This window comes from Alligator sinensis, unplaced genomic scaffold, assembly GCF_000455745.1.
Source record: "Alligator sinensis unplaced genomic scaffold, ASM45574v1 scaffold1001_1, whole genome shotgun sequence".
Taxonomy (NCBI): Eukaryota; Metazoa; Chordata; order Crocodylia; family Alligatoridae; genus Alligator; species Alligator sinensis.
Window position 1 is genome coordinate 474,100 of NW_005842564.1, and position 27,658 is coordinate 501,757.

The 27,658-nt window shown below is 42.7% G+C and overlaps 1 protein-coding gene across 5 annotated transcripts in view; it reads left to right on the forward strand.

Annotated features, from left to right (window-relative positions):
- ADAMTS19 (ADAM metallopeptidase with thrombospondin type 1 motif 19) overlaps positions 1-27,658 on the forward strand; it is a 271,308-nt gene that overhangs the window by 213,884 nt on the left and 29,766 nt on the right. For 4 of the 5 annotated variants that reach the window (XM_025214090.1, XM_025214093.1, XM_025214092.1 and 1 more), the window contains 5 exons: positions 5,301-5,458; positions 7,086-7,239; positions 8,154-8,289; positions 12,265-12,469; positions 16,846-16,998. In XM_025214090.1, the coding sequence (XP_025069875.1) occupies positions 5,301-5,458; positions 7,086-7,239; positions 8,154-8,289; positions 12,265-12,469; positions 16,846-16,998 (806 nt within the window). Of the gene's footprint in view, positions 1-5,300; positions 5,459-7,085; positions 7,240-8,153; positions 8,290-12,264; positions 12,475-16,845; positions 16,999-27,658 lie in introns of those variants that run through there. The other variant, XM_025214095.1, reaches the window with a different exon arrangement.

Consider the following 27,658-nt stretch of genomic DNA (forward strand, 5'->3'; position numbering starts at 1 on the left):
CAGATGCCTGAGGCCTGTACAGCCATAGGCTGAGTTAGTGGGGCCCAGGTAAGTCATCAGGAACCTCAGGCCCAGAGGCCCAAGCAAGGGGGAAGAGTAGAGTTATAGGGACCCACTTGCACTGTAGAGTAGGGCCTGAAGACAGTCTGGAGGGCTGCACATAAGCCATCCAAAGTAGTGGCAGCCAGCAGCAGTGTAAAGTGGGGCCTAAGGTGGTCTGAAGGCTGCACAAGACACTGACTAGGGTAGCCAGGTAGAGTAGGACCTGAAAATGGTCTCAATGGCTGCACAGAAGCTGACTGGTACAATTAGAGTAGAGGGCCCCAGGGAGGGGCATGAGTTAAAGGCCCAGGCATGTCCGAAGATGCCTGAGGCCTAGTTTAGGCCAGAGTGGTCCACCAAGTGGCCAGGGGTCTAGTGGAAAATTTGGATGCCATCTGTGAGGCATGGGATGTGGTATAAGGGGAGATATGAAGCCATGTAGTACACCGTTGGTATTGGGCTTTAAAATGGGCAGCCTCTTGCTTTCAAATAAACAACTTATTGTTTACATGAAGGCATGGCAGGAGAGTGTAGGCCTGCAGACTGCCCAGACAGGGAGGTGGGCTGGCCGTGTGCCTGGTCCTGCTAGTTACCCTGTTACAATAAGTTCTTAGTCTTTTTAGATTTGAGGCACCCCTCAATAGACATGAGGTACCTCTTGCTTTACTAAGTCTGTAGGCTCCTGGAACAAAAGATTTTCTCCCTGGAAAAATGCTATCTGTTTATAACCATGAGGAAAGGTCTGAAAAACTGGGGTTATTTACTATAGAGAGGATTGACATGGGATTTGTTAAATCTTCAAAGATTAAAAAAGGTTGTTATAAAGAGGCTGGTGAGCAACAGCTCTCCCTGTCTACAGGGGACAAGATGAGACTTAATAGACTTAAATTGCAACAAGGGAGACTTAGGTTAAATATCTGGAAGAACTTTCCAAGTATGAGAGCTAATGGGTACTGGAACAAATTACCAAGGGAGATTATGACATCTCTATGATTGAAAGTTTTTAAATACAGATTAGGCAAATGTTTATCTGGAATGGTTTAGACAGAGAATACCTTGAAACACGGGTTTAGACTAAATGACCTCATGAGGGCACTGCCAGCCCTATTTTTCTCTGATTCTCAGGTGCAAAGATTATCCATGCAAATTGGATAGATAAATACAACTGGCTAATTAGATATCTACTTACTTATTTGCTTTTGCGCTTACCCAGTTAGCACATAAATACATGAATATTGTTAATAATTTTTAGCACACGATACTTCAACATGAAGTCAGGCTGTGTAAAAGAATTCTAAGGTAGTGTACCTAGTGGATTTAACAGTATATTTCTTCAAAGTCTGTACAAAAATGGGTGGGATACCAGAAGTATAAACATACTGTCAATGTTAAAGATGCGTATTTAAATTTTAGAAAACAATTTTATGAATTAAGCCAACAGTTTAGTAAAACGTTGGATTACATGCTTGAGCCCACTGCTGCTCAACCTATTGCTTTTAACTGGATTTAAGCGTTCACTTTTCTGAATAGCAAAATACTCCTCTGTGAATTTCTGTGTATTGGGTTGGAATACCGTGGACTGTATGTGAAATTTATGAAAATTGAGAGACCACTTGATTCTTCATCCTTATTATCTGCATGAAGTATCAGAGAGACTACAGGTAGTCTCTTTTATGTGTGCTACTTACAATTGTTTCCCCCATGAAATCTAAACAATTATAGTGCTTCTCTTGTTCTTAGTTTCACTTTATAGCAACAGTAATGGTCTTAGCATGTGGAATTTCCTGAGAATTAATGACCAGTTGGGGTTAATTGCCGGAGGTGCTGCTGAAGTGCTATCAACTCCTCCCTGCCAATCAGTAATCCTTAGGAAATGTCCTGTTCTTTGAAGTTATTGCTTTTAAAATAGAATAGGCCCTGTAGGCTTGTTCTGCACACATACTGCAGTGTTTAATATTCACACACAAATACGGGAGATATAATGGTTATTCCAACGCCCCCCTCCACCCCCACCCCCCCCACCTCTGGATCAGAAATGTGTAAAAATTGTTTCTGTATTTAAAAGGCAATAATAGAAACATATTTTGCCAATTAAAAATAGTCCCATCAACATAAATAGTGAACTTCCTTTTCTCTCCTTATTATAATCATGCTTCCTCTCAATATCCTTCTGCTGCTATTTCACTTCTTACTGATATTCATCAAGCATATTCTAACTGATGTTTGTCTTAGCTTTTCAACAAATGTCCAAATATTACAGAATGTAATGTAAACACTGTTTACATTTTTTCTGAAATTCTCTGTCTGGGTAAGGGAGAATCCATTTTATGGCACTCAGTTATTGCCAAATACCTATTCAATGCAGTATAAAAGGGAAAATATGTGCCTGATGGCAATTTTTCTTTGTTTGCGTCCTTTTATTTTGATTTGCTTAGGGTTATAAGATTGGCTCTAAGGAGAAAGTGAGAGAAGATATTCCTACAGAGAAATAATATCAAAGTTTGGTTCCAGTTATTTAGAGATGAAGGAGAGGTTGGTTATTAGCACAGTGTGGTCCTATAAAAGTAAAATAAAGTCTGATAATGAATTGCTTCATTTAGTTAAAGATGTTCATCTATTAAATTGAGATGTTCATTAGGTGACATTAAAGAAATACAGGTTAGACTATGTTCAACACCTTTAAATATCCTGTTGTTTGATAATTAAAAATTGAAAAATGCATTTGGAAAAAAGTTTAATAGTAAAATGGTATATTATGCAGTAAAATAAACACAGATAGTGAACTCCATACATAAGACTGAGGCAGAATTTTCCCTTTCACAAGGTGAGATTTCATGGCAAACTCAAGATTTGGTTGATCAGTTTCAGGTGTTCAGATTCCTAGGTGGCTTTGGAAATCTCTGCCTAATTAACCTTACTGTTTGTAAAAACAGCCTCTTCCTTGATAATTTTTTTTTTTTTTTTTTTTTTTTTTTTTCTTTTAAATTTTTTTTTTTTTTTTTTTTTTTTTTTTTATAATCTTTGATAACCAGCAAGTCTTTCTGGCAGGAAATGATCAAAATGATATTGTTTTGAAATTCTACCTGGGCTATCTCACCACATTTTGTTCTGTCCCTGAAACAAAACTATGCCCCCATCAAAATATGAATTCCCAAAGATATGAATGTCCTCTTTATTGGAAATATACATTCCATTTTTTAATTTTTTAGTATTTTTAGAATTTTCCATACTTTCTCTGTAAAACTTGGTAAATTCCCTTCAACCAAAAATAAAAAACATCAAAATAAATCTACCATTTCTCAATAGTGGCTATTTAATAGAAGAGAACATTCCCTTACCATTCAGCAATTAAATAAATAGTAGAATGGTCTAGGTTTTGAAGTATGAGTATTTATATGTTTGCATTAGCCACACAAATGTTTAATCCATTTTTAATTCTGCTAAACTTTTGATCTTAGTGGTTGAGGTAAGCTGTGAAACGCATTGCTTATGTATTCTTTAAAAATATGTTTTCTTTGATCAGTTTTAAATGAATTGTTCCATTTGTTTTTGTGTACTGAGACCAGTGTAAACAAGACTGCTAATTTACCTTCTCTACTCTGTTCATTAGAAGCCCGTATCACTCTCATTTTCTCATTAAACTAAGCAGAACACAACTCTCCTGTCTTTTCTTATATTAAAGGCTTTCTGTGACCCCAATCTTTTTTTTCACGCATCGTTGAATCCCTTTTATTTCTACTATATCACTTTTAAGAGTGAATGACCAGAAAATCAAGTGGTGATGTGAAGCACAAGGTGAGTAAAACCATCACGGTTATCATAAGCAGCAGTTTGAATGCATACAAACTGCTAACCAATGTCAAGTGCTTCATATCCCCCTGTATACCTTACAAGTTATAGCTGCTTAAGTGGCACCTCTTTTGTTCAGGAAGAAGGTTCCATTCCATCTCTACCACCTGGATCCAAATGAATCTCCCCACTCTATAGCTCGTTCATTTTGGTGGTGAGCAGAGGAGAGTGTGTAGCATTATTGTCTTGCCACTAAAAAAGACTTAATTTAAATAGTGGAATCATTCAGCATAAAAGACCAAAGTTTGAAACTTATAAAATCACTGGATATATTTAGTACAGGGATATTTTCCAGCATTCATGCATTTATATTATAGTCTTAGTATTTGTTGTGTAGTCCTGCAGTGGCACATGTTAATGATGGCTAATGCAGTTGTATTCCTGCCAGTCACTGGTCCTAGTGCCATTGTTTCCCATAGAAACAAAACATAACAGCATAAATAGGAATCGGAGAGAAGCTGATCATCACAAATGACTCATAGTAACTTACAACTTTAAAAAAGAAATTTGTGGGCAAAAACTAGCTGTTGAGGTTCTTTCACATCATTCTTTTGCCAAGCATGCAATTTCAGTAGACAGAAATGTGTAGGACATCTTGCCCGCAAGTTTTCTTCAGATATATTTTACTTCACGTGACTATTTAAGGGCCTGATTATTTCAAGAATTACAGGATGGAGAAATGTAAAATTTGTGTATTAACAATGATGTAAAATAATGTAACCTCAGCTCCTTGAAGCATATCCTCATGAATGTTTATGGGGAATGATCACACCAAAAGGGAAGTCAGCCAAACAAAAGTTATTTTTGGCTTATAGCATCAAATTATGCCTATTTACAAAAGTCACAGTGAAAAAAATCTAGAAATATAATGCAGACATTTATCCTGTTAGGGACAAAAATAGTATTTCCATGTTTTGGGTTAGAAAGCAATGGTATCTGATGTTTAGAGGAAAGGATTTAGAGCCTGAAGATTCTGAATTGTAATTTATTCAGGTTTAGAGAAATTCCCTGTGATTTTTGAGGCATGTTATTTAAACTTCTTGTTCCTTAGGTCCTATATGTTCCCTAAAAAGTTAACATACTGGAAACAAAGATCTATTGTATAGACAAAACTAAACGATCTTAATCAAGTTGACCTTTAGTCTCTGTGGTAAGGCCAATAAAACATTCCCCTAAAAGTTAGAAGAATCCAAATAATGGTTAATCCATAGTTTTTGTCATGCATTTTGCAATAAAGTGTTACAGTTGAAGTTGTTTATATAGCTTATAAATGAAAAATAGCATTGTAAATCAGGTCTTGTGATTCTACCAACCAGTAAAATTCTTCTTGAGAAATTATAAGTGGCAAAAAGGAAATAGGAATACTGTGCCAGTAATACCTTTTACATTGTTTTCTGATATTTCTACAGCTCTTCGAGATGCCAGCAAGCAGTCGATTAACAGTGACTGGAAGATAGAGCATTCAGGAACTTTCAATATTGCTGGAACTACTGTTCATTATGTTCGGAGAGGTCTCTGGGAGAAAATCTCTGCCAAAGGCCCCACAACATCACCTTTACACTTACTGGTATGACACAGTGGATCAGGGTTTTTTTTATATGATTTGTATATAATAAAGTTCAGCTTTTAAGTAGTTGTTACATGTTTCTGGAGTTCCTTATAATTTAATTAACTTGACAGTTTTTCCAATGTAAAATCATCAGATTTAAAGATGAAATCTTTTGTGAGGCAAGCACAATGCTTACCTCAGAAAAGGAAGCAACAAGAGATTTCGTTGTGTAGTCAGACTGTGTGTATAATATTGCAACTAAAAAGTTATTAACACAATTGGGAACAAATCATTAAAAGGATAGAGGATCCAGTTTGGAACACTCTTAATTATTATTATATAGTTGGGTTTACATACCAGTTCTGAGTAGTAGTGATTGAAGATTATTCCCGTAAAGTACCCACACAGAGGCCTATATGAAATTTGTTTGGGATAACTATTTCTTGCTCCCTTTGAGGGATGGGGGGATATGCAGAATTGTGAAAGGGAAAGAAAAAGTTGGTTGTGGGGGGGCACAGGATGGATTTGAGAAATGGCAAATTGTGTTGATAGAACTGGAAGGGAGAGCCCAACTAGTGAGTGAATGTGGTAGTGGTAGTGGGAAGATGGTTGAGATTTTAAATCTCACAGAGACAAGAATTTGGGGAGATATCTAGATCCAAAATTAAATTAAAGTCTCATGTGTTCTTTGTTTTCCATGTCTTGAAACTATTTTGTGACTAGCATTCCCTGAAGTTTTTTTTATGAAGAGATCTGAAGTCGTAAACTTCTATTTTATCACTTGTATTATTTAATATCAGACCTTTGCTGATAATATTCACAAGCTATGGAACATAGGTTGACAAAATGTTTGTATTTAACCATGAAGCATAACTACCTTGTAATCCATCTTTATTTCTAAAGAAAGGGGGTAGGAGGCATTTTTTTCTCAAATGAGTCAGAAGAAACTAAAGTCATCTTTTGTTCTAAGTTATTTCCTTATCATGGCTATTGCAGAATAATTCTTCTGTCATCTTTAACATGCACAACTTCTCTCCCATGCAAAACAACCATATCTTCATTTTTGGCAGACCATTGGGCAGAATTTAAATAGCTTGTAAATCCTAACACCTTCACACTGACTAAAAATATTGTGCATTCAACAGTGTGCTGTTAGTACATTCAACTAGGTGTGCTAGTGAAAATCTTTATAGTAAAAAGGAAACCCATTTGGAGTAAATGGTCTCTGATTAATTACAATGAGCAATGAATTAACAGTTCTCTTACTGTCATAGGGTCAGTTTCTAAATTAATATATCCATCTTTCCTTCCTCTGCTTAGGAAGTCAAACCCAGCTTTTGCCCGTGACCTGATTAGTCTAGTGCCCCCCCTTATTTTCTTATTAAATATTTCATGAGGTCATGAAGCCCCTTCCCTCATATGGTCCTTTCCACCTCTACTATCCCAACACCTCTACTCTCCCAAAGCCTATAACCAAGACAGCCTATAATAGTTTCTGCTAATACCAGAATACAGCTCTTTGTAAGATATTGGAAAGTGCACACACACATTCCTCCTTCTGTACTTTTCCAATATTTAACTTCCCAGATTGGAATTTGTCTTCTCCAATGTCTGTGCATGAATATTTACTTTGTGGATCTTTCAGGTGCTGCTTTTTCATGACCAGAACTATGGTCTACACTATGAATACACTATCCCCCTAGACCCCCTTCCTGAGAATCAGAGCTCTAAAGTGTCTGAACCCCTGTTTATGTGGACACATTCTGGTTGGGAGGACTGTGATGCCATGTGTGGAGGAGGTAAGTTATTTTTTGAAGCAGTAGCATCTATTTTTTGGATAAATATTAATAAATTAAATGCCATTATAATGTTTTAATAGTATTATCTGTAGGATAGCTTATACAGTAGGCACAGAAAGAATTCAGTGTTTTGCTTTTAGATTTACTTGAAGGAATTATGATGATATTCATAGGACAATTTTATATTTAAGTGGAGTAAATCAAAAAGGACAGTAGGAAGAAGAAGTCCAGTAAGCAGACTGATTTACACAGTTACATAAAATAAATGGTTTGTGTGTTTATGGGTGGGTGAGCACACACATTCATTATAGAGCATACAAATGTGTTTACATGTTCCACAGCATATTTGAAATGAATTATAAATTAACAGGAAATTCTGTTTCAAAGTATCCTAATAGCACTGACAAAAATCAAATAATCATGGACTTCTGTCGGGTCTCACTCGCATTGGCCTACTCATCTACCTGGTTAGTTGTTGCTTAACCAATTTCCTAGAGATTGCTCTACATTTAGTATTGTGCACCCCACACTGTGTTCTGTGCAGTTATAAATCATCACATCTCTTTTAGCTTTCTTTAAAGGTTCCTGGCATCTTTTGCTTCCAGAATTTTATTTCTATAACATAGAAACCACATTTCACATTATTCTAAGCCTGAGTGTGAATTCAGTATATGATATTTTTCATAAGATACTTACTTCTCTGAACAGGGGGGTTGTAACGGTTCATATAAGAAACTAAATTATAAAATTATATAAGTTTCTCTTACAGAATTTTTTTTCACTTCCCTCCTCCAAAGGATATATGGTTTAATAGTTTTATCAGATAAAATTACCAGAGACTACATATATAACAGTCATGCAAGCTTATGTACTCAACATTTTATGATTTATCTTTTGCTTTTATTTTTTATTAGGAGAAAGAAAGACAACTGTATCTTGCACAAAGATTATGAATAAGAATATCAGTCTTGTGGACAACAAGAAATGCAAATATTTAACAAAGCCTGAACCACAGATCCGAAAGTGCAATGAGCAGCCATGCCAGACAAGGTGATAGTGATTCAGTTAAATAAAGCTATAATTGATATTAAGTTTCAAATACCATGATAGTTGCAGTCAAATATGACTGAATATCACAAGACATAATGCATCAAATGTATTATTGTAGCGTAAAATGGAGAAAAATCTTAGATACTAACAAGTCCCTACCAACAATGCACTTAGGCTGCATATAAACTTTCAATCCTAGCAGTATAAACTTTCCACCTCTAGAAATGATTCCAGAAGAGGGAGCAGTACAGACGTTCAGTCTGCAACTGTTCTCTTTCCCCTGCTACTTCTGCCTTCCTGAGACTAGGGTGATCCCAGTTTGGGGAAAACATGGCCTCATTCCAGTCTTTCATTCCCAGGGGGCCTGGAGCAGCAGGGGAAAGCCTCCTGCCTGTTTCTCATACTGATTGGTTGCTTCTCACTCTAGGAATGAGTGAAAAGCAGGCAAGGAGCACCTGTCAGCTGCTCCTCCCCTCACCTCCTGATCTGTGAAAGAGGTGGAAGCTCTGCCATGTGCTGCTCCTGCCACTGATTGGCAGAGGGGCCCTGGTGGCCCCGCCACTTGTCATTGATTAGTTGGAAGGCAGAAACCATGGTATAGCTAAAACTGTGGCTTTTGCCTTCCAGTCAATCAGCAGCAAGTAGCAGGGCTGCCAGAGCCCCTTGGTCAATCAGTGGGTGGTGGGCAATACAGTGAACAGAACAAGATTAAGGGAACTGCTGCACAGCACACTTCTGCCACAATTTAGGTAGGTCCCTACTTATTACCAGTGGTGGCCACACACAGAGGTGTAGGAGCTGACTTATTTTCTGTACATGATGGGGAACAATGTGGCTCTGCCCTACTATAACAGCAGTGCCATATTTCAGTGGTTACTGTTCTTATGTTTTGAATTGCTGATGAAGTTACATATCTTGTGTATGCTTGAAGGGAGTCTCTGGATGTTAATGAAGAAGTCACACAGAAAATAATCATTGCTATACTTCATAGGAGGGAGGTCTGCATGTTGTGATATAGGCCTCACACAAGCTAAAAGTCTATTAACCTCAATGGGCATTCAGAAAACATCAAACTTGCAAAATAAGTATCAAAATTATAGCAGTGATAGGGTGAATATTTTTATGTGCAGCAAAGCAAAAAGTAAAATATTATGTAATACTAGTAAAGTACTTTGATGTATCATGCATAGTGATTGAACATAAAATACGCTTAGAAAGAACGAAGACTTGAAAAGAAAAGATATATAAACTGAAAATGATTAATATATTTTAGGTTTGACACAATCACTGTTGTCATATCTCTTGAGAATTGACTGGATTAAATTTTATTTCAGTTTATATAGCGAGGATCTGTTTTGTTTTTTTTTTTTGGGGGGGGGGGGTCTTTTTACATGGCAAAATAGTACCTGAGGGAGACGAATAGGACCAGTCTTCTCCTGAATAAGATGTGAACAATCATTTCTAAATGTGTTGCTATGCTCTTACTCACAATGAAGGTACCACCTATAGTTACAAAAGATAAACACACACATGAAAGAAATTGTTGCTACTGAAGATGCCATTTGAAGTAACATGTCATTTAGAATGCATGTCATAGTCTATAAGGGGAAAATATTATTTCTAGGGCTGTCAAACAATTAAAAACATTTACCACAATTAATTGCATGATTAAAAAAATTAGTTGCAATTAATTGCAATTTTAATCGCATATGGATGTGGGGTGTGGGGGGCTGTGGGTTTGTGTGGGGTTTGGAACCTGTGGAGGGAGGTCCTCGCACACCCTGGCAGCATGTGAGGTACTGTGGGTCAGGAGTGCGGAGCAGCAGCAGGGCCAGGGGGGCTGTGGTTTGGGATTGAGGGGCAGATACAGATGCACACAGACAGCACCCAACAGGTAAGTCTGTGGAGGGGAAGGGGTGGAGAGAGAGGGAAGGGGTGATGGGGGCAGATCGAGGCCCCCACAGTGAGGGAGGGAGTGAGGCAGGGGCAGGGACTGGGGTAAATGGGGCCCTGAGGTGGGGCTGGTTGTGGGACAGAGCCACAGGCAGCTCATCCAGGGGCTCCAGGGGGGGGGGGTTGGGGCTCCCCGCTCCGGGGTGGGGGGGTTGTGGCCCCCTGCCACTGTGTGCACCCCTGGGGGAAGATGTGGGGGTCATTTATCTCCTGGATTTGTGCATGGGGCAGAGGTAGTTTACCCTCTGTAGGCTGGAGCTCTGTGCCCTTCTGCCTTTGCCCTGGGAGCCAAGCAATGCCATGTTGTGGGTGGGTGGGCAGGGGATGCAGCATGGCCAGCGCACAGCTCTCAAGACAAAGGTAGGAGGGTGCAGTTATGCTTCATGGCTAAATACAAACATTTTGTCAACCTATGTTCCATAGCTTGTGAATATCATCAAGAAAGGTTTGATATTAAACAATACAAGTGATAAAATAGAAATTTACAATTTCAGATCTCTTCATAAAAAACTCCAGGGAATGCTAGTCACAAAATAGTTTCAAGACATGGAAAACAAAGAACACATGAGATTTTAATTTAATTTTGGATCTAGCTATCTTCCCCAAATTCTTGTTGAGCTGACAGTGGGCAGCCCGCCTCTGCCTCACAAATGTATCTGAGGGGCACATGCCCCTTATGCCTCCCCAGGTATGTGTGTAGTGGCAGGGAGCCACCCAGGGCTCCATCCCATGACCCACCCTGGGGCCCCATTCACCAGTACACCTCTCCCTCACCATGGGGGTCTCAATCTGCCCTCCCCTGCCTCTCCCCCTCCACACCACATGGTATGGTGCTCCTCTACATGCAGTATGAAGGCTGCAGCTGCTCCTGTGTGTCGATGTGCATGCCTCTCTTTCCCACCCACCCCCTGCTGAAACTTCCCAGAACCTGTTCCTGGGTAGTCCTATGGTCCTCTGTGCTGCCAACACTGCCCCACTGGGTGATCCAGAGGTGGCGGAGCAGAACCTGGGCATGGGCGTAGGCTCTAAAACCATGCACATGATTAATGCATTAAAAAATGAATGCAAAAACTGATTGATGTGTTAATTGTGAGCATTAACTGCAATTAATTGACAGCCCTAATTATTTCTTTTCAAAAGTAATATGCCTATGTGTGTTTGGGAAATTCTCTGAGTATAAAGTTGCATTGGTAGGTATTTATTGCCAACAACAGAAGAAACAGCCTGAACAGTTTTTGAATACCTATTCATACCTTCTTCTTAACAAGCTCCCATTTTCAAACTGAGTCTTTTGAACTAATAATAAAAAATACATATCTTTAAATGCGACGCCTGCTCACATTTTTCAGAACATTAGAACATCTACGTTACATTTCTGTTTTCAACATGCTGTCAGTTACAGCTCCACACTCTTGGGATGCAGCTGCACATTGCACCACATGCCAGAAGTGTTTGACTTTTAAGGACTGCAAGAATATCAGCCTTGGAACATTCTAGAAAGATTACATACCAGCAGCTATAGCTCTCCAAGTATTTTGGCTCCGCAGATCCACACTGACCTTTTCTTACTCCCAGAAGTTGTGATTTAAACTAGGTGTCCTGAGTAAAGTTGATGTGAAGGACACATACGGGAAAGGATTCTGAGGCACATGTTTGGACTTCTATAACAGCTCACTCAAAGGGCATGTAATTCCTTCAGTGTGGATCTGCAAAGGAAAATATTCAGGGAACAATAGTTACTGGTAAGTAATTTTTTTTTAAAAGTATTTGGCGGTACATTTGGGTACTGTTCTGATTGTGATTATAAGGAAGGAGAAAGGAAATGAAAGAATTATATAAAGGATTCTGAATAATGGGGTTCCATTGGGAAAAGAAGTAGTAATCTAAACATTAGATTGTATTTCTTATATGTGTGTTGGACTGGCAGCCTTTTAGGAATAGTGGTGTCCCCCTGGGGGAACAATTCTTTTAACATGGGAGCAACCTAAGTCCTATTATTCACCTATTTATACTTCTTTTTAGATGGATGATGACAGAATGGACTCCATGTTCAAGAACATGTGGAAAAGGGACCCAGAATAGACAAGTAGCCTGTACACAGCAACTCAGGAATGGTACCTTGATTAGAGCTCGGGAAAGAGATTGTCTTGGGCCAAAGCCTGCATCTGCCCAGCGCTGTGAAGGCCAGGATTGCATGACAGTTTGGGAAGCTGGAGTGTGGTCTGAGGTGCAGTATGTGCAATATTCACTGTTTATTGTTTGCATCTGGGCATTTTCTGGGAACGGTGTTGGAAATCATGGATGCAATACAGAAAACTCTTGTCCAAGATTTATCTGTAATTTTTACCACTGAAAACTGTTACCTCATGGCCTCACTTTAACTGCTTTGGAATAATTGATGGATCCTGAACCATTAACTGGTGCATCTCAGATTAAAGGTTTTACAGCTCTTTAGACTGCTGTTCTGGTGCCATTGCTATTAGGCAGGAATGAGTAATAACAGCCTCTGTATACAGTTAACCTCTTTTACTCCATTGCTGTTCTGAAATATTTCACAAGGTCATGGCATGCTGTAACAGAAAGCCCTGGGCTTTCTGTTCCTTTAAGAAGAAAAGCAGCCTAGCCAGGGAGCTCTGCAGGCTAGGCAGGGGGCAGCAGCTGCCAGTTGCTGGGGCAATTGATAACGAGGCAATTAGCAGCCAATCCAGACAGTCATCTGACTAGATGTAGGCAGGGCCATGGGAGCATATAAATCTAAGGCCAGGGCTGGCAGCGGGGGGAGGTCCCTCCCTGGCTGCCACAGGGGAAGGAGCTTCTACCCAGCGGAGCCACCCAGGGATGCTGAGCTGACCGTTGGCTGCCTGTAGAAATGCTGAGGCTCAGGGAGCTCACAAGGAGTCTATGCTGGGAGGTACACTGGCACAAGGGGAGAAAGGCTTTCCCCCTTAAAGGGGCAGAGGGCTGCTACTTTGTTGTTAACAAAGTAGCAGCCCCATGGGCTTATGTTATTTTGTTTCTACCAGTGGTTTGGGATGATGCTGGAAGAGGAGATAAGGAGGCAGGGGGCACTAGAATGTCTTATTGAGCCCAGAGCAGCACCAGAGAGGGTGCAGCCACAGAGGGGCCAGGGGCAGACAGGGGCCAGAGACCCAGTGACTGGAAAGGACAAAGGAAGCTAGTGCCTCAAAGCCAGGTCCAATTTCAGTAGGCCTAGGCTAGAAGGCCTAGTGAGATTAAAGGGGCAGAGGCCAAAGAGACTGAAACCCTAACAGAGGGAACAACATACTGGTAACACCTGTGAGGCATGGGGCATGGTAAAGGGGATGATTTGGAGCCACACAATTAGCCCTTAAGGCTTTGGGTGTTCTGCTAGGCATAGATGACTACAGAGGCCCAGCTAGGGCCCTGGAACCAGTGGGCCTGAGGCCTAGCAAAGGCCTGTGGGCAACCTCCCTGTATATTATAAACCATCAAGGCATGGCAAATGAGACAGGAAGGTGTCCTAGGGGTAGAGCAGAGCACAGTCACGGAGCCACCAGGGGGCATCACAGCCACCTCGGGGACACTGATGTGTTACTCATGCAAGTAACACTTACTTACTGCCTGGGAATGTCAGCTGGTAATTAGGAGCCAATAGAACTAAGTGCATTTTATTTTACTTTATCTTTGTCTTTAGACGGGTTCTTTATTACATATTTCTTCCATTTGTCCTAGCAGCACATGAAAAAAGTGCAGGCTCAGGGGTGATCTGATGGCCACCTATAAGTTTATCAGGAGTGACCACCAGTATCTGGGGGAACGTTTGTTCACCAGAGCGCCCCAAGGGATGACGAGGTCAAACGGTTATAAACTACTGTAAGACCATTTCAGGCTGGACATAAGGAAAAATTTCTTTACTGTCCAAGCCCCCAAGGTCTGGAATAGCCTGCCATTGGAGGTGGTTCAAGCACCTACATTGAACACCTTCAAGAGTAAATTGGATGCTTATCCTGCTGGGATCCTCGGCTTGGGCAGGGGGCTATACTCGATGATCTTCCAAGGTCCCTTCCAGCTCTAATGTCTATGAAGAAAAAAAAAAAAAGCATCTGGAGACAGACAAACGGTAGCAGCAATTGGCAGGTTCTAGTCCAGGGGTGGGAAAATATGGCTTGCCAAGGGATTTTATCTGGCCCATGGTGGGTCCCTTGGCCGCACCTGGCCCAGGTGTGGGGGGCAGTCCAGGCTGTGGCATGTGCAGCTGGTCCTACCACCTCCTGGGCATGGAGTGGGGTGTGGGCAGCATGGCAGCTGGACTGTCATTCCCAGTCTGTTCCACACCCACTGCTAGGGGCACTGGAGGAAGAATGTGGACAGGCTGGGTCTCCATGGAGACTGGCGTGGGACCCCAGCAGGCAGGTCACACTTGGAGGGGCAGATGGGATTGGGGTTGTGGGCAGGCAGGGGGTGGCATCCAGGAGCAGGACAGGTGGGCTGGGGTCAAGATCGTGAAATGGTGACAGTGTGGGACTGGGGCCTGGGGCAGAGCCACAATCTGCTCCCTTCACATCCCTGCCCACAGAACTGGCACCTGTTGCAGGCCCTGGCCCTGGCCCTGTACTGTCTCTGCCCCATGATCCTGGCCCTAGCATCAGCCCCACCTGCCTGCCCCACTCCCAGATGCCACTCCCTGCCCACTTGTAGCCCCCAACCCATCCACCTGGTGGAGTACAGTCTGCCCACAGGGGTCCTAGGACAGTTTCCATGGAGACCCCACCCATCCACCCATCTGTTTGGTCCAGCATCCCTGGTAGTGGGTGTGGGGCAGACAGAAGGACGAAAGAGGGTGTGAAGAGGCATGTGACTAGGTAAGGAGCACAGTAAAAGAGGGAAGCAGTCATTGGTAGCAGCCTGATGAGCTAAGTTCTGTGACCTTCCTAGGGGAGAGTGGACAAGTAAGGGAAGTGTGAAGACCTGCAATGTGGGGTGAGTGGACAGTTGAAAGGGAGAACAAGGAAATCTGGTGATCTGTTGAGTATACAGTGTGGAGGTAAGGAGAAAAGCACAATGCAAACTGGCTGCTCATTTTCAGGACCTCACAGTTCTTGTCCTCAAAGGGCATCTAAAACAATTCCTTCAGAAAATGGGCCTGTGAACAGAAATTCATCACTCGACTGCACATCAAAAACCATGGACCAAGACCTTGCTTTGATGCATCATTATATAGCTTAGCTCTTACTTGTTCTCTCTGCTGTTTATTTGCTTGACAGATCACTTCCCACTTCCCTTTCAAGTGGTCAAATTAATTGGCATAATGAGGTTAAACTAAATTAGTTGTTCTGAATTGCACCTAGCTTGGACTGTAACTGCTTCATAGAATTATAGAAAATTAGGGTTGAAAGGGACCTCAGGAGATCATCCAGTCCAACCTGTTGCTCAAAGCAGGACCTTCCTTTCCTAGTTCTGAAGAAGGGCTCTTAAAAGCCAAAACTTGTCTGCCATCTCCTCCAACTGTACACAGCCATGCTATTTTAAGGCAGTTTTCACACATTATTGCTCCAATAGATTTCTTTTTTTAATTGTAGCAAAGAGATGTGGTAAAACAAATTGGACTGCTACATATATACTTTTAATATATAATTTTGCAATTTTGAAATGAATTCCAAAGAAGGTCTATTATTTGCATTTAGGGATTTTTTGAAGTTTTATTCCACCTTTTTCTTGAAAACAGTAGTTAGAATTTCTTACATTATTTCTCATTTAACTTTCCTCTATTACTTTTTATTTTGTGGGTGTGCGCACATCCATTATATATTTGGATGTCATACACTGTTATAAGGGGGTTTTGTGTACTTCTGTTTTAATCCTTATCTTAACTAGTTCAGCATCAGAACCAACGAGAATAGAGTAATCACAAAACCACTGAAGTCTTCAGTTTTTTAATTTTAATTTAATTTTAATCTAACAGGAGGCCCAAGAGGATTCATGGTTAACTTGGTGTATTCACTCCTTTGTCCTTCACTCCTGTGCAATTTCTGTGACTAATGTTCCCCAGACAAATAAATATCTATGTTAGATATAAGCACACCTTAATGTTCCAGTATTTTCTTTGGGTACTTCTTTGGTAGAGTAAGAAGGAAAAACATTTATATTTTAAAGCCAAAGGCAATTTATGTCTTCTGTGACCTACCATTACTACCAGTTATATTAATTAATTAAAAGGAGGGTTTATATTTTATTTAAAGCTTTTGCAACCATGGGCTGCTGCTTATGACCCAGCTCCCACTGCAGGCTGCATTCCCCACAGCTCCTCGATGATCAGCAGATGCTGGGAAGGGAATAGAGACAAAAAGTTGGGCACTAGGACCCTGGGGGTGCCTCCTCCATTGCCTTAGCTGGAGTGTGCAGCCAGTTACCTATGGGCTGGATCTAGTGTCTTCAAAGGCCAGATACAGCCTGCAAACTGTAGGATTCCAACTCCTGATTTAAAGTAACTTTTTACTAGAGTGAATATTGCCCAGTCTTTTATCAGAATCGTATTGGAGGCTGCCTAAATCCTCTAGATTGAATACCCAGTCATTTATGGATGTTGCACAGTTGTAAATCACACGTTTCTGTTTCCTGCAGTGCTCTGTAAAATGTGGCAAAGGAGTGCGACATCGAACAGTGAGGTGTACCAATCCCCGCAAAAAGTGTGTTTTGTCCACAAGACCGAAAGAAGCAGAAGATTGTGAGGACTATTCTAAATGCTACGTTTGGAGAATGGGAGACTGGTCTAAGGTGAGAGAACCTTGGCACTACTGCTGCAACATAAAGTAGACATTTTGCAAACAGGGTTTCTTGGAACAAGTACTGGTTTTATCAAAGATACATCAGTGACCCAAATGAGTGAACAATGCAGGTGCAAATAAATATAGGCATATATAATCATATTATACACAAAGGCAGGTGCTAGGACCTTGGGGGTGCTGCCTCTCCTGCAACTGAGAGTAAACTGAATAGTAAACTGAATGTGGCGAGCAGTAGTCAAGCTGTGAAAAGAAAACAGGCCTTAAACAGAAAGTGGACACATGAAGCACAGGCCTTTTAATATGAAGAGGTGTTGTAAGTTCAGGTACAAATTATAAATTGGTCATTGGAACCATGTAAATTAAATATAAGTGTAATTGTCCTAGATGTACCTGTGGTTCAAGTAACTAGGTATGACTTGTAGCTAGATATGGTTAACTAGCAAGGTGGAGAGCAGAGGGAGGCTCTTTTCAAGAAAATGATAAATACAACAAGGTCTGCAAAATCAAGAAAAGCTGAAAAGCTCTTGCAAAGCATCTATCAAAAAAAAAAAAGAGAGCTTAGAAATTTCTGTAGTCTTCTGGCCTGCCTTGTCTATAATGGTGACATACTATCGGGCAAGTAGTTACCTCTCATTTGTGCTCTCTGGGCCAAATTCTGTGACCCTTTACTCACCCAAATGATCATTTTCAAAACATGTACATAGCATTTTACACACAGGTTACAATTCTGTTACCTTTTATAGTGTGGGCAGATAAGCTTTAACCAGGCAGTATCCCGGGTTAGACATTATCCAGTCCCCTCTTCAGCCCTGCTTTTGAAGCTGAGCCAATGCCCCTTGCATTTAATAGTCAGTGGCTAGAGAGTGCTAGGGAAGGGTTCTGTCTCAGAGAGAAAGGGCCTGCTCCTCCCTAGTGCAGCATCCGTATCACTGAGCTCACACCCTCTAGTTTGTTCTCTTTCTCTTAGCCCCAAATGTCTCCCTCTCTCTGTTGCCCATGGAACCAGATCCCAAAGGAGGACTGGATAATGCCTGATCTGTGGTTTGGTTGTAAGTCGAAAGTTACATGTTACAACCTCGTCTGAGTGGGGAGGTTGGGGCCCAGAACCTGGTCTCCCACTGCCCTAACCCCCAAGCTACTGTGGCTAAACATTAGGTATCATTCTCCTCCAGCATCTAACACCCACTAGTCCTGGATTTTTGCCAGGTAGAATGTTATAACTTCTTCATACCCAGTGTACATACATACATAGCCACATAGTTGCCTAGTCAGTGCATAGCCTACTGCATATACTCAGCAGCCAGAGGGCTGCTTACCTATCCATGGTCCATGGATGTGTAAGCACTTGCTAACTGTGCATAAATTAGGGATGTGCAAAACGGGCCATATTCAATTTGGATTCAGATTAAATCGGGACAGTGATTTGATTGATTGGTTCAGATCACTGTCCCCGATTTCATTCAGCCGAATCTGAATCTTAAGATTCAATGCTGATTCAGCGAATCAGAGATATCGCCATAGACACAGCTTTAAATGTTTTTTCTACATAACTCAAGGTACCAGGCGTGGCTTACAAATGCTGAGATGATGGGGCAGATGGACCATCCCACAGGAGCATGGGGGGGCCCCCCACATGCTTGGCAGTGAACCCAAAAGTGAACTGGAACTACTTCCGGTCCCCTTTCGGGTCTGCTGCTGAGTACGCTGGGGGCCTCCCCGCGCTCTCCCAGCTCAGCAGTTGGCAACGCAGTGTCCCCCCCAGACCCAGGAGGCACCAGTTGCTGAGCCGAGAGGGCAGAAGTGGATCAGAAGTGCTTCTGGTCCACTTCCAGGTCCGCTGTCGAGCATGCTGGGGACCCCTCCATGCTTCTGTGGGATACTCCATCCACCCCACCATTTCAGCATAAACGAGCCGCCTTGTACCTTGAAGTATGTAAAAAAAAACATTTAAAGTTGTGTCTGTCTGAATCGTCAAATTTTTCTGAATCATTTCAGAGGGTTCTGATTCAATTTGCAGAGATTAAAGGGTCTCCTGATTCAATTCAGATTCGAATTGAATCAGCAACCGAAGCTTCGCACAGCCCTAGTATAAATGTCCAAAATGTCACTCATGCATCTAGAAAATTCTCATTTGGGTGCATAAGAACACAGACAGCCTCTTTTCTACCTTGGAGAATGCAAGTACAGTAGTCTCCCTTACTTACCTTTGGCATTTTTCCCTCTTGTTTCTTCTCCCCCCGCCCCCATCTTTTTTTTTATTTTCCTAATTTACACCTGTTTACATTCACACTGACATCCTGTCACACTTTTAGCTTCTTTCATTCCTTGGAGATCTCAGAACAGCAGAGACTCCCTGTACCTGAAGAAGGGTGATTGGGCCTGAAAGCTTGCAATGAACTATTTTTCTACTACTCAGTTGGTCTAATAAAAGATATCACATCTACCCAAAGAACCTTGCCTGCCTATGTCCTTAGAGCAACATGGCTATAACCAAAAATCTAGCAACATGGAAGATATCGAATATTCTTTTACCAAGTGACTTGATATTGAAACAGCTCCATGCAATCCATTTAATGTCACTTAATGTGTTTTTACTAAAAACCCAAATACCATCTGTAGTAATTTATTTAGCAAATGAGCCCTGATTCAGCAAGGTACTTAGGCACATTGCTAACTGTAACCAGATGTTTCAGAGCAGGCATTTGCTTAAGGTACTAATCAGACATTTAACTTTAACTGTTGGATATAATTTACTGGAATTCAGAATAATAGGGAAACACTGAAAGTGACCCTTGAGAATGATTCTGTGGCAGAAAGTTTCAAAATTTACCATATTATGGACTTCACTTTAATAAAGTGATTGTCTTTTGAACCCCCTCCTTTTCTATTAATAACTATACACTCCTCTCTCTTCCTACTTGCAGCCATATAACATCTTTGCAACAACTATAGAAATTACTTGCATGGAGAAGTAGTTAATGTATTTTTAGTTGTCTTTAATGTGATATTACAGCTGGAAACAAGGAGAAAAGCCCTTCAAGTGCTCTGTGGACCACAGGTGGTTCATAAAACTCTTTTTGGGAACTCCTATTTTATGGTCACAGGGCACAAAAGCTTGCATACAAATCTGTACCCTGTTTCATTTACTTTCATTCCACTTGCAACTTATTTTTAATTGTTTTTATTATTATTTTGCTAAAAAGGGTTGAGCCAAGTTCTTTATTTTACAGTGATGCCTATTTTTAAAATTAATCTACTGTTTGAAACACATTCTTAAAGTGTAGAAGATAACATTTTTCCCCTCCTGGTAAGTGCTGAATAGTATGACATAGTGTCATCATGCATTGTTCAAACAAGAGTTAGGAACAGTTAATAATTATTTATAAGAAATACTTTCAAACAAAGATATATATGTTTCATAGAATCAATGGACTGGAAGGGACCTGTAAGATCGTCAAATCCAGTCCCCTGCCATAAGCAGGAGGTTAATGAGCTCAAACTAGCTCAAAGAGATGCTTGTCCAAACTCTTGAACACCTCCAAGGATGGTGACTTGCACCACCTCTGCTGGGAGTGTGTTCTAGGTTCTAGTTACCCTTATGGAGAAAAAGTTCTTCCTTATACCCAGTCTAAATCTTCCCTCTAACAGTTTGTGACCATTGGTCCTTATCCTCCCCATGGGTGCCTTCCTGAAGAGTTGCTCCCCTCTGATATACTTGTAAGTAGCTATCAGGTCACCTCTCAGCCTTCTCTTATGCAGACGGAACAAGCCTAGTTCCTGGAGTTTCTCCTCATATGACCTATCCTCCAGGCCCCTGATCATATGGGTGGCCCTTCTCTGCACCCTCTCAAGCTTATCCTCATCCTTCTTGAAGTGCAGTGTCCAAACCTGGGCACAGTACTCCAGCTGTGGCCTCATCAGTGCTGAGTAGAGAGGGAGAAGCACCTCTCTGGGTCTGCTGGCAACATATCGGCTGATGCAGGCCAGAGTTCTATTTGCCCTGCTGGCAACTTCATCACACTATTGGCTCATATTCATCTTCTGGTTGATTGTGACCCCCAGGTCCCGTTCAGATGCTGTGCCAGCCAGTGGGCTACCACCTATCCTATAGTTATGGTGAAGGTTCTTCCTACGCTGGTGAAGGACCTGACACTTTTCCTATTGAACCTCATCTGATTCTGATCAGCCCATAGAACCAGTCTGTCTATGTCATGCAGGATCCTTACCCTATCCTCTGGTGTGCTTGCATTTCCCCACAGCTTGGCATCATTGGCAAACTTAATCATAGAGCATTCCACCTCTTCAAGTCATTAATAAATGTGTTGAAAAGCATGGATCCAAGCACCGATTCCTGTTGGACACCACTGGAGACAGCCCTCCAGGATTAGGCCATCCCGTCGATTACAGCTCTCTAGGACCAGCCTCTAAGCCAGTTATTCACCCACCTCATTGTAGGCTGGTCCAGGCCAGTACTCTCTAGTTTAACTGAGAGAATTTCATGGATAGACAGAGTAAAAGGCCTTACTGAAGTCTAGGTAAATTATGTCTACCTCATATCCCTTGTCCAGCTGGTTAGTTACCTGGATGTAGAAGGACACCAGGTTCCTTAGGCATGATCTACCCACCACAAAGCCATGCTAGATGTTTCTTAATACACTGTCAGCTACAAGCTTGTCATTTGATGGCCTCCTTAATAATTTTTTCTAAAGTTTTTCCTAGGATTGAAGTCACACTAACCAGTCTATAGTTTTCAGGGTCATGCCTCCTCCCTTTCTTAAAGATGAGTACTACGTTGGTCGTCTTCCAGTCATGTGGGATCACTCCCAAGTTCCACGACTTTTTCAAATAGCTTCACCAAAAGCCCTGCTGTGAGTTTAGCCAGTTCTTTTAGGACACTTGGATGTAGGTCGTTTTGGCCAACAGACTTGAAAACGTCCAATTGTCTAGGAGGACCCTCACTTGGTCGGGGCTGATTTCATGTTGTGTGTTGACTTCCCCATATTCCCTGGGCCTCTGGACAGGTGCGCAGCTCCTGTTAGCTTTCTGGAATACTGATGTGAAGTAACCATTTAGGAGCTCTGCCTTTTCATGGGGATCTACTGTGGCCTGCTTCTTCATATTCAGTAGGGGTCCTATAGTGGAGCTCAATTTTTTTTCTTGCTCCCCATGTACCAGTAGAAGGACTGTGTGTTTATTTTCCTTAATTTCGGATGCTAGCTTACTCTCCATGCCTGGTTTGGCTTTCCGTATCTCATACCTGCAGACCCTGTTTATATGAGTAAACTCTTCTCTGGTTGCCAGTCCTTTTTTCCATTGCCTCTATGTGTCTTTTTTCTTTTTCAAAAGTTTTCTAATATCTCTGTTGAGCTAAGTGGGTCTCTTGGCTCCTTTCCCACTTCTGGATCTCATGGGAATGGCCTCTTTTTCAGCAGAGAGGATTGCTCCTTTGAGGAGGCACCATTACTCCTGAACCCCCAGATCCTCCAGTTTGTGGTCACAGAGGGACTTTCTAACTAGACTAACTGAATTTGTTAAAGTTTGCCCTTCTGAAATTGAGGATCTCTGTTCTACTAGCTGAAATCCTAGCCTTCCAGTGGATGGTGAACCTAATCAGATCATGGTCACTGTCACCCAGAGTACCACCAATCCTCAGGTCCCTATCCCCTACCGTGTCCTCCCCTTTGGTAAGCACTAAGTCCAGAGTGGCTTCCTGCCTAGTCGGTCCTTCGACATCCTGTGACAGAAACAGGCAATCAAGAGTTGCCATGAAATTGGCTGACCAGCTGGAGCTGGCTGAGTGGTCCCCCAACAGATGTCAGAGGAGTTGAAGTCACCCATGACAGTCAAGTCTTTAGTACTGGCTGCCTCAGTCAGTTACCTGGAGAATGCCTGATTGTTCTCCTCTTCTTGGCAGGGAAGCCTGTAGTAGACTCCCACCATCAGGTCTCCCTCTTCTGAACCCCCTTGCATCTTGACCCAGAGGGTCTCAAGGGACCTCTCCCTGCTATCAAACCTGACCTGCAGGGAAGGGGTACCACTGTTTCACATAGAGAGCCACTCTTCCTCCTTTCTTCCTAATGCAATCCTTCCTGTAGAGCCTATAGCCATCAATATCCACTGCCCGGTCCCACCAGGTCTCTATCAACCCTATGAGGTTGAATTTGTCAGCTATCAGAAGGAGAGCTGGTTCCTCCTGTTTGCCTATGCTTCTGGCATTTCCATAAAGGCACCTGAGTTTTCCTCTGGTCACCTCAGGTTTTCTGTCACTATGCAAGTATCTCAGGGCATTGGTGTTCATCTGGATGTCCACTACGTCGATGCCCTTTCCTGGGTAATCATGGAAAGGGGATTTGTGTACAGTAGTGGTTTCATGTACAGCAATGAAACCTTCCCCTCTCCCCCAGTCATGCCTAGTTTAAAGCACTCCTCAGCAAATCGGTGATTCTCATAGACAAGAGCTTCCTCCCTCTGCCCGGGAACTGAATACTGTCTCTTGCATGCAGACCACTGCCATCAAGCTGTCTACAAAGGTTGAGGAATCTGAAGCCTACATGGTGACACCATCTGATAGATTCATAGATTGTAAGGCTGGAAGGGATCTCAGAAGATCATTGGGTCCATCCCCCTGCACCAAGCAGGAAAGATAACTGGGGCTAGGTGACCCCAGCAAGGTGACTGTCTAGTCTCCTCTTGAAGATTTCCAGGATAGGTGATTGCACTACCTCTGGAGTGAGCTTATTCCACACTCTGGACACCCTGACTATGAAGAAGTTTTTCCTAATGTTGAGCCTGAATCGATCTTCCAGGAGTTTGTGGCCATTATTCCTCATTTTCCCCTTGGGTGCCCTGGTGAACAGTTGCTCACTGAGTTCTTGATGTACTCCCCTAGTGTAGCAGTAAGCTGCTACCAGGTCCCCCGCTCAGACTTTTTCTCAGTCTGAAGAGTCCCAGCTCCCTCAGCCTTTCCTTGTATGGCTTTCTTTTTAAGACTCTGATCATACGAGTGGCTCTTCTTTGGACTCTCTCAAGCTTGTCCATTCCTTGTTAAAGTGTGGTGCCCAGAACTGGACATAGTACTCCAGCTGCAGTCTCACCAGTGCTGAGTAGAGCGGAAGAATCACCTCCTTGGTTTGCTAGAGATGCATCGATTGATGCATACCAGAGTATTATTTCCCTACTAGCTACAACATCACACTGCTGGCTCATATTCATACTGTGGTCTGTTATTATGCCCAGATCCCTTTAATTCATGGTGCTAGTCAGTTTGGTGCCATCAAGCCTGTAGATGTGTTGGGGATTGCTTATCCCGAGATGGAGCACTTTACATTTCTCAGTGTTGAACTTCATCAGGTTCTGATCCGCCCAACTTGCAAGCTTGCCTAGGTCTGCCAGTAATTGTAGCCTATCTTGAGGCATGACCATGCTCCCTCATAACTTGGCATCGTCCGCGAACTTGGCCAGTGAGCTCTTCACCCCCCCATCCAAATCATTAATAAAGATGTTGAAAAGTACTGCACTGAGCACTGACACCTGCAGGACACTGTTGACCACTTCTGGCCAGGATGACACAGATCTATTCACTATGACTCTTTGGGTCCTATCCTGCAGCCAGTTTCTCACCCACCTGACTGTCTCAGAGTTAAACCCACAATCCTCCAATTTTCTCATGAGGACATTGTGGGATATTAGATCAAAGGCTTTTTTGGAAGGATAGGTATACAATGTCAACCTGTTCTCTCGTGTTAGGTGGTGAGTTACCTGGTCATAGAAGGAGATGAGGTTGGTAAGGCAAGACCTGCCTGCAATGACGCCATGCTGGCTGTCATTCAGAATCTTGCCTTCTGCAAGCTTATCTCAGAAAGACTCCTCGATGAGCTTTTCTAGGATTTTCCCTAGAATGGAAGTTAGGCTGATTGGCTTGTAGTTACCCGGGTCCTCCCTCGTGCCCTTCTTGTGGATGGGCACAACACTGGCTCTCTTCCAGTCCTCAGGGACTTCTCCAGAGCACCATGAGTTGTTTCATAGATGTTAAGGTCAGAAGGGACCTATTAGATCATTGAACCTCTGCCCCGGGCAGGAATGAGTCCTGGGGTCAGATGACCCCAGCCAGGTGTCTGTCCAATCTCCTTTTAAATACCTCCAAGGAAGGGGACAGCACCATCTCTATTGGAAGCATATTCCATATTTTAGCAACCCTCACTGTAAAGAATGTTTTCCCGATGTCCAATCTGAATTTGCTCTCTTCCAGTCTGTGGCCATTATTTCTAGTTACCCTGACAGGTGCCCCGGTAAACATTATATCCCCTATTTCTTGCTGGCCCCCCCAATGAGTTTGTAGGCAGCCACAAGATCACCTCTCAGCCTCCTCTTGCGGACGAGTTTTGCCAGGGGTTCTGCAATGACTTTGGTCAGCACCTTCAGCACTCTTGGAAGAAGATCATCCAGTCCTGCTGACTTGGATGCATCTAATTTTATTAATTGATCATATACCAATTCTATGGCAATAGTAGGAATAATAGGATTATTCCTACTGTTCTTATCCTGTACTCTACCTGGCATGGTTTTCCCCTTGGTCCAGTGAAAGACTGAGGCAGAGTAGCCATTCAGGAGTTCAGCTTTCTCCTGAGTGCTAGTAACCAGCTCTCCTGAGTTGTTGAGCAATGGCCCCACATTCCCATTTGTTTTCTTCCTGTTCCCTATGTACCTAAAGAAGGACTTCTTGTTGTCCTTGATTCCCATTGCTAATCTAAGTTCGAATGCTGCTTTAGCCTGTCTTTAGCCTGTTCCATGCAAATGTGGGCCATCCTGGAATAGTCCTCCTTGGGGACCGCCCCAAGCTTCCATTGTTTATAATCCTCTTTCTTCTTTCTTAAGAGGACCGTGATTTCCCTCTGAAGTCTTCAGTTGATCTCCTCAATGCACTCTTCCCTTCGTTGTCCTCAGCCCCTGAATGGGAGGATTGAGGAGAAGACCACTTGTGCCCCTAGGTCCTGAAGCTTCATCCGCATGGTCTTGTAGTACCCATGATTCTCCCATGATGTCACCGTATCATTGGTGCCCACATGGACAAGAAACATGTGGTAGTGATCCGTTGGGTGGGCTATCTTAGGGATCCTTTCTGTGTCATCTCGGATCCTGGCTCCTGGAAGGCAGTAGACCCCTCAAGCAAAAAGGTCCAGATAAGAAATGGCTCCTTCTGTGCCCTGTAGCAGGGAGTCTCCCCCAACATCACCCTTCGTTGTTTCATTGGTGGGGGTGGCTGTTCCCATCCTGTTTGCAGAGCAGAGGACATGAATGTCCTATCCCTCGATGATGTGAGGGCTGCATAGCTGTTGTGCAGGGCTATTGGTGGAGCTGCTGATGTGCATTTCTATTTTTGCAGTTGCTGTGCATTTTTTAAGAGAAAAAAGATGCCGCACAGAACAGAATACAGATAGTTATATTTTCTCTATCTTCCCTTGTATGATTGAAAAACAAGTATATGTTTACAACTGCTAATAGTATAACAAACTATAGAAGAAAAAGGAACAGGGAGTTATGGGTGCAGATATGCCATGGATCAGATTGCTATTTGTGCTAATTTGAACTGTAGTCTCAGTCCTGTTCTTAGTGAAAAAATGTACCTATCACAAAACTGCCACCAAAACTGGCAGTATTGACAATAGTGTCTATAGGATCTAGAAAGAGTGGCATACTTCTCTGGTAGTAGAAATGGTGGTCAGTCCAGGTCATGATTGAGGAAGACAGTATCTCCTATGTTCTCTATTTTGTGGCCAGAAAGAAGCCTTCATTCTCTAAATATACCAACCTAATACTTTTCAGAAACCTTTGTGATATAAAGCCCTAGCAGATGTTAGATTTATGGTATGATTAATATATTAGTTGTGCCATAATGAGTTGTCCTGCAACATGTTCAGGGTCCTTCTCGGCCTGGAAGGACGTGGGCAGTGGGGTCTCACAGGGCTCGGTCCTCGGACCTGCCCTGTTCAACATCTTCATCAGTGATTTGGATGAGGGGGTGCAAAGCACCCTGTTCAAATTTGCTGATGACACCAAGATGTGGGGGGATGTGGGCACAATAGAAGGGAGCAATAGGCTACAGTTGGACCTTGACAGGTTACAAGGATGGGCGGAGGAGAACAGGATGGGGTTCAACACAGACAAGTGCAAGGTGATGCACCTGGGGAGGAACAACCGGCACCATACCTACAGGCTGGGGAACTCCCCTCTTGTTAGCATGGAGGTGGAAAAGGATCTTGGAGTCATTATTGACTCCAAGATGAACATGGCTTGGCAGTGTGGGGAGGCGGCTAGGAAGGCCAACTGTACCTTGTCATGCATCCACAGATGCATTTCAAGCAGGACCAAGGAGGTGATCCTCCCCCTCTATGCGGCACTGGTCAGGCTGCAGCTGGAGTACTGCGTCCAGTTCTGGGAGCCGCACTTTAAGAGGGATGTGGACAGCATCGAGAGGGTCCAGAGGAGGGCCACTCGCATGATCAAGGGACAGCAGGGCAGGTCCTATGAGGAAAGGTTACGGGACCTGAACCTGTTCAGCCTCCAGAAGAGAAGGCTGAGGGGGGATCTTGTGGCCTGCTATAAACTAGTCAGGGTGGATCAACAGGCACTGGGGGAGTCCCTGTCCCCCC